The sequence below is a fragment of the Phoenix dactylifera genome, chromosome 2, assembly GCF_051530095.1.
Source record: "Phoenix dactylifera cultivar Ajwa chromosome 2, Ajwa_hap1_PhDact_Kaust_v1.1, whole genome shotgun sequence".
Lineage (NCBI taxonomy): Eukaryota > Viridiplantae > Streptophyta > Magnoliopsida > Arecales > Arecaceae > Phoenix > Phoenix dactylifera.
The window spans coordinates 5168677-5175899 of NC_143191.1; the positions used below are offsets into that span (position 1 = coordinate 5168677).

A 7223-nucleotide genomic window follows, 5' to 3' on the forward strand; every position below is an offset into this window, starting at 1 on the left:
AAATGAATGACACAAATTCCTCAAATCATAATTCAGGTATGAACATAAACAATACTCTCATCGTCTTCCAGCCAGCAACCATAGTTGATAACAAAATGATATAGAAAGGTTAAAATATAAGTGCGACGAAATGAGTTGTTCTACAAGATGAATGATCAAAATAACAATACCAAATAAACATATTATTTTGTGATAGAAAATAAGTTGTTGTACAAGTTTAATGATCAAAGTAGGAAAAAAATACAGAAATAATATTGTTGCTGGTGGTCCAAACCGAGAACGATTGACACGACGGTGTGAACGGGGTTCCGCCTGAGTTGTCTTGGTTGGTGCTGGTTGCGCTCCACCTTCCGCCAAGGAACCTGCAAACAAGCCTTGCACCACCACCAGGGTGGTGATGGCCCTCCGACGGTCAAGTCAGAGGAGATTGGAGGAGGAGAGATGATAATCACAAGTGGGAGAGAGTGCTCTGGGAGGTATTGCTTACCCCCCCCCTTCTCCCCCCAGCCGCATATATGCCTGGCTGGGAGGTCTCTCAGGGGGGTTTGTCGTCGTGGGGCACGATAGAATGGCCACTGACATGGCCGTTACGGGGCGTCGTGGAGCAGCGCCGGGTACGGTCATGGCAGGGCGTAGTGGAGCTCCGCTTTGTACGGTCGATACAGGAGATCGTGGGCAGCATCGGGTACAGCCGTTGCAGGGAGTAGTGGAGCAGGAGGCCGCGGCGTGCCTCTGGAGAATAGCCTGTCGTTATCAAAAGATCTCCGATTCGGGGTCGGAATGCTGGATCATAGGGCAGCCGACCCGGGGTCGGGCTGCGGAGCCGAGGAGGTCCGACTCGGGGTCGGAGTGCTGGATCATAGGGCAGCCGACCCGGGGTCGGGCTGCGGAGCCGAGGAGGTCCGACTCGGGGTCGGAGTGCTGGATCATAGGGCAGCCGACCCGGGGTCGGGCTGCGGAGCCGAGGAGGTCCGACTCGGGGTCGGAGTGCTGGATCATAGGGCAGCTGTAGCTTTCCTGGATACGCGTGCCGATCACGTGGGGCATGGCGGCTCAATTCCCCCATAACAGTAGCCCCCCACTTCCGAGCCTGGAACCAGAAGGGGAACAGGTGAAGGGAGTGATGTTTCGAGATTGCCGCCATCCTTCGGAGAGGCGCGCGCGCTTCAAGCTTCCCGCCTTCTTTATGGCGTATGGCGGTTGCTGCTGACCTGGTAACCTGAGGATTTCGGCGGACATCCTTCCTTAATGGTGTCGATTCGCCTTTGGGGTGCGAGCGACCCTTCGGCGGCCAGGCGTCTTCTGGCGTCATCGAGGTGTCACTTGCCCTTTCGCCTATTTAATCGGGGGCCCTCCCCCGTCCGTCTTCTTCTTTACGGACATTTTCGAGTTTCTCCTTTGCGCTACCATTGTTGCCGCCGAAACGTTCGCTTGCTTTTCCTTTGACGCTCTCGGAGCCGTTCTTCCTCCTCTTCAAGTGAGTTTCCCACTCTTCTACTTTGAGCTCTTCATACTTTTTCTTTTTGTACTAGTGCACCCCAGTCGTTCCGGCCTTTCCCTCCTTCTTGACCCCGTCCTGACCGTAGATTGGCCATTAGGGATGGGCGAAGTGGGAGCAGATAGCATCAAGTCAAAACTGGTCGCCGAGGACTTAGACGGATTTGTGGCTCGGTACCACCTTCCCGAGGCCTGCAATGTCACGCTCCCAGGGCCTGAGGAGAGGATGTCTCATCCTCCCCGAGGGAAGATCGCCATCAATGAGGGCATCCTCCAAGCCGGGTTCCGCTTTCCCCCTTCAGACCTAGTCTTACAGGTGCTCCGGGGTTTAGGAATAGCACCGACGCAACTGGTGCCGAACTCGTGGCGTGCTCTGACGGTCTTCCAGGTTCTCTGTCGCTTGCATGCGATTCCCGCCACCTTGAACGTTTTCTGGGAGCTCTACGGCCTGGCGGCCACCCCCAGGACAAAGGGTGGTGGTGCTTCGCAGCGCGGCGAGGGTGCGGCCTTGTCAAGGAGGGTCCTACCTCCATTCACCACTGGAAGGAGCGCTTCTTTTTCGTTGATGCAGACCCCTCCTGGGAAATCAGGGCAATCTGGGGGACGCCGGTGAAGTCCCCAATTGGCCTGTCGAAGTTGTCGAGGGAGGAATCCGAGGGCGTCGCCGCCTTGAAGGGGTTGGTCGCCGAGGGCCAGCTTCCCCCGGTGGGCCGCCTCATTTCTGAGGATACCTTGGTGAACGTCGGTTTGAGCTCGGTCCCCACCGACCGTGAGTCCGCCATCGTTTCTTTAGCTCTTTTCTTCTCTTTCGTTCCTTCTTCCTTTCGGTTTCTCAGTCCCTGACCATCCCGTCCTTCTTGCAGAGGTCGACGACGTCATGCGGTCGGTGAAGTCGAAGGCTGTTGGTAGGGCGTCCCTGCTGGAAGCAGTCCGGAGGAGGAAACGAGCTCTTCCGAGCGGGGCCCCACCGGCGAAGAAGTCCCGTAAGGAGATACCTCCGATGCCGACCGACGAGTCCGGGCCCACCGGTCAGGGAGATGTCGTGGGCACCGACCGGCAGCTGACGCTGTATCAGCCCTCCGGTGGTAAGGTTGCCGCTACTCCGGAGGTGCCACCTGAGCCTGCTCAAGACGGACGGGTCGGACGTGATCGGTCCCCAACCCGGCCTTCGACTCGGTCGGCTCCTGATGACTCGAGGAGGGACGCGCCGAGGCCCCGGCCGAGCGGGACCCTATCAATTCCTGGGGCGACCCCCGCCGCGAGCGTGATCAGCCGGACTCTTCCCCAGGCGATGGATAAGGGTAAGGCTGCAGAACCACCATCCGGCTCCGGGGAGAAATCGGGGTCTGCCTTCACTACCGATGGCGCCCGAAATCTCATCGAAACAGTGTTGCTGGAGAAGGACCGTCGGCGGGTCCGGGAGTTGGATGTCTCTGACGTCGGGGCCGCCAGCTGCGTCTGTCTCATGTCGGTGAGTGTTCTTTTGGCCGTCTTTCACCATTTATGGGCTCTGTTGTTCTCCGCCTGACTCCCTTATTTTTCCTATTTCTTAGCTCGCCCAGTACATGATCCGTCTGGAGGAGTGCTACAAGGAACAGGCGGGGCTTTTGGCGAAGGCCGAGGACCGGCTGAAAGCAATGGAAGAGGGAGGCCGGGCTGCGGCAGGCAGGACGACCGGGGACCTCGAGGCGAGGCTCCGGGAGGCCGAAGAGCGGGCACTCGGCTTCGCCGCCCTGGAGGAGCAACTGTCAGAGGCTCGGGAGCAACTCAAAGCCGCCTCGGGCCTCGAAAGCAGGGTCAAGAAGGCGGAGGAACGGGCTGAAAAGCAGTCCCGGAAGATCGCGGACTATCGAGAGCGGTGGGAGAAGGCCCAGCGGTCTGCCGACAACGCCTGCGACCGAATCCGCTCTTTTGAAGCCAAACTAGGCGAACTGGAGTCGGCCCTGGAGAAGTCATGCACGGACGTCCAAGAGCTCCGTTCGCGCCTGAAGGAAGCCGAGGCCGCTCGGGTTGCTACCGAGGCAAAGCATAAAGAGGCTCAGGCTGATCTGCTGAGGGTCTCCTCTGAGGCCGAAGGCCGGATTGTGGCGAAGGTCTTGGAGGCCAAGGCTCAGATTATGGAGCGAGCTGAGGCGGAGCTGGCCGAGAAGAGGGCGGAAATCGGGCGTCAGGCGGTAGAGGCTTATCGCCAGTCCGCCGAGTTCGCCCATGATATGTCGGAGGCAGTGCGGACCTATCGCCAGTCTGACGAGTTTGTCCATGACGCGTCGGACGCGGGGGCCGAAGCCTTCACCTTGGGCTTCGAGGAGGGCCTGGCAAGGGTGTCGGCTAAGTATCCCGAAGTTGACCTGAGCGAGATCTCCCTCCTGGACTCCTCTCCGGCGCCATCGCCTGCTGGTTCTCCTGCTGCTTCCCTACCTCCCGCGGACGAGCCCGGCGTTCCCGACTCGGGAGTTCCTCCAAGCTGACCTCTTGTACCTTCCATTGTCTTTTTTATTTTTGTATGTCGGCGTTTTGCCCAATTGTATGGGCCTCGGCCCTGAAAATTAATGCACGTTGAATATTTCTTCATCTCGCCCTCGTCCTCTTTTTTTTTTAGCTCTTGGTTGCTTCTTGCTGACTTTTGATTCCCGAAGTTCTTCCGGCACTAGGCCAGGCATCCGAGGGTTAAACCTCAGGAAACTCTTCCGGCGCTAAGCCAGGCATCCGAGGGTTAGGCCTCAGGAAATTCTTCCGGCGCTAAGCCAGGCATCCGAGGGTTAGGCCTCAGGAAATTCTTCCGGCGCTAAGCCAGGCATCCGAGGGTTAGGCCTCAGGAAACTCTTCCGGCGCTGAGCCAGGCATCCGAGGGTTAGGCCTCAGGAAACTCTTCCGGCGCTGAGCCAGGCATCCGAGGGTTAGGCCTCAGGAAACTCTTCCGGCGCTGAGCCAGGCATCCGAGGGTTAGGCCTCAGGAAACTCTTCCGGCGCTAAGCCAGGCATCCGAGGGTTAGGCCTCAGGAAATTCTTCCGGCGCTAAGCCAGGCATCCGAGGGTTAGGCCTCAGGAAACTCTTCCGGCGCTGAGCCAGGCATCCGAGGGTTAGGCCTCAGGCAACTCTTCCGGCGCTAGGCCAGGCATCCGAGGGTTAGTCCTCAGGGAATTCTTCCGGCGCTAGGCCAGGCATCCGAGGGTTAGGCCTCAGGAAACTCTTCCGGCGCTGAGCCAGGCATCCGAGGGTTAGGCCTCAGGCAACTCTTCCGGCGCTAGGCCAGGCATCCGAGGGTTAGTCCTCAGGGAATTCTTCCGGCGCTAGGCCAGGCATCCGAGGGTTAGTCCTCAGGGAATTCTTCCGGCGCTAAGCCAGGCATCCGAGGGTTAGGCCTCAGGAAATTCTTCCGCTCGCTGGTCGACCAAGGCTGGCGCAAGCCGAAGCGACCGGTCGGGGCTTCCGGCTAGTCTGCTCCCGGGATGATCATCGGGTTAGCCAGGCATCCGAGGCCCGAGCCTCGGGAGATTCCACTCGTTGGTCGGCCAAGGCTGGCGCAAGCCGAGGCGACCGGTCGGGGCTTCCGGCTAGTCTGCTCCCGGGATGATCATCGGGTTAGCCAGGCATCTGAGGGTTGTCAAGCCTCAGGGAAATTCCGCTCGTTGGTCGGCCAAGGCTGGCGCAAGCCGAGGCGACCGGTCGGGGCTTCCGGCTAGTCTGCTCCCGGGATGATCATCGGGTTAGCCAGGCATCTGAGGGTTGTCAAGCCTCAGGGAAATTCCGCTCGTTGGTCGGCCAAGGCTGGCGCAAGCCGAGGCGACCGGTCGGGGCTTCCGGCTAGTCTGCTCCCGGGATGATCATCGGGTTAGCCAGGCATCTGAGGGTTGTCAAGCCTCAGGGAAATTCCGCTCGTTGGTCGGCCAAGGCTGGCGCAAGCCGAGGCGACCGGTCGGGGCTTCCGGCTAGTCTGCTCCCGGGATGATCATCGGGTTAGCCAGGCATCTGAGGGTTGTCATCCGAGGGCCGAGCCTCGGGACATTCCACTCGTTGGTCGGCCAAGGCTGGCGCAAGCCGAGGCGACCGGTCGGGGCTTCCGGCTAGTCTGCTCCCGGGATGATCATCGGGTTAGCCAGGCATCTGAGGGTTGTCAAGCCTCAGGAAAATTCCGCTCGTTGGTCGGCCAAGGCTGGCGCAAGCCGAGGCGACCGGTCGGGGCTTCCGGCTAGTCTGCTCCCGGGATGATCATCGGGTTAGCCAGGCATCTGAGGGTTGTCAAGCCTCAGGGAAATTCCGCTCGTTGGTCGGCCAAGGCTGGCGCAAGCCGAGGCGACCGGTCGGGGCTTCCGGCTAGTCTGCTCCCGGGATGATCATCGGGTTAGCCAGGCATCCGAGGGTTGTCAAGCCTCAGGGAAATTCCGCTCGTTGGTCGGCCACTTGTCGCTCGCCGCCCATCGGGGTTTCTCTGTGCCCAGCCGCGACCGTGTTTCTCCTCTCCTCCAAGCGTTGCCTGGGGGGAACACGAGAAGGGTATTAAACGCTAATTAATGCGTTACCTGGGAAATCGGATCGCCAGTTGCTGCTGGTGAGGAGTGTTAGTTGAGCGGCCGCGATACGCGGGTTCTTTGAGGAGGATGCGGCCTGGGCGCGAGCGGAGACACGTGGACCTAGGGGTATACGTCACCCGGATCGTCCTTTTTAAATTGTCTTTCTGGCCTTGTTGTTCTACTGGTAATACATCCGCAGGTTAGCGGAATTCCAGCCCCTTGGAATTTCTCGGCCATCTAGGGCTTCCAACTGGTAGGAGCCAGGTCGGTTTACCCAACGAACTTTATACGGGCCTTCCCAATTTGGCGCTAGCTTCCCACCTTCCGTAGGTTGAGATGCCTTAGCTCGCCTCAGCACCAGATCTCCAATTCTGAAAAGCTTCGGTCGGACTTTGGAGTTGTAATATCGGGCCACCCTCTGCTGATACATTGCCATCCGTACCTGAGCCATTTCCCTTGCCTCTTCCAAGAGATCCAAGTTCCCTCGGAGTTGCTCTGAATTGGCCTCGGGTCGGTGCGCGGCCACCCGAGGCGAGGGGAGTCCGAGCTCCACGGGGGCAACGGCTTCCGTGCCATAGGTTAGGCTGAAAGGCGTCTCTCCAGTAGGAGTCCGTTGTGTGGTCCGATACGCCCAAAGGACATTCTCGAGTTCCTCGACCCAAGCTTGCCCCGTCCGGCCGATCCGCGCTTTGATACCTTGGAGGATTGTCCGATTTGTGACCTCGGCCTCGCCGTTGGTTTGGGGATGCGACACGGATGTGAACCGATGCTCGATCCCGAATTCCTCGCAGAAGTCCCGGAAGTGCTTGTTATCAAACTGTCGACCGTTATCCGAGATGAGGACCCGAGGTACTCCAAATCGGACAATGATGTTCTTCTTCACGAACTTCCGGACTTGTGCCTCCGTGATGGTGGCCAGTGGCTCTGCCTCCACCCACTTGGTGAAGTAGTCGATGGCGACAATCAAAAATTTCCGCTGGGCCGAAGCGACGGGGAATGGTCCGAGGATATCCATTCCCCATTGTGCGAAGGGCCAGGGCGCGGTGATTGGCGCCAAGGGGACAGAGGGGACTCTCTGGACGTTGGCGTGGCGCTGGCAGGCGTCGCATTTCCGCACGTGGTCCTTCGAGTCCTCCATCAAGGTCGGCCAATAGTAGCCTTGCCTCATGATCTTATGCGCCAAGGACCTAGCCCCCAAGTGCGATCCGCAGATG

At 59.3% G+C, this 7223-nt stretch overlaps 1 protein-coding gene across 2 annotated transcripts; it reads left to right on the forward strand.

The window, feature by feature from the left end:
* Window positions 1–1395: 1395 nt before the first annotated feature.
* Window positions 1396–4068, forward strand: LOC149768193 (uncharacterized). Of its 2 annotated transcripts, XM_089928695.1 has the most exons (3): window positions 1396–2266; window positions 2361–2968; window positions 3051–4068. In XM_089928695.1, exons 2-3 carry the CDS (start codon window positions 2375–2377, stop codon window positions 3963–3965), a joined length of 1509 nt encoding a protein of 502 aa, XP_089784821.1. In that variant the 5' UTR covers window positions 1396–2266; window positions 2361–2374; the 3' UTR covers window positions 3966–4068. The 2 variants fall into 2 exon arrangements, with proteins under 2 accessions (XP_089784821.1, XP_089784820.1); XM_089928694.1 differs by having other exon boundaries at window positions 1396–2968.
* Window positions 4069–7223: the final 3155 nt, after the last annotated feature.

Bases quoted from the DNA above. Each gene is read 5' to 3' on its own strand.
- LOC149768193 (XM_089928694.1), top strand. From the start codon at position 2,375: ATGCGGTCGGTGAAGTCGAAGGCTGTTGGTAGGGCGTCCCTGCTGGAA. The intron at 2,969-3,050 runs GTGAGTGTTCTT...CCTATTTCTTAG, and splicing joins GCTGCGTCTGTCTCATGTCG to CTCGCCCAGTACATGATCCG.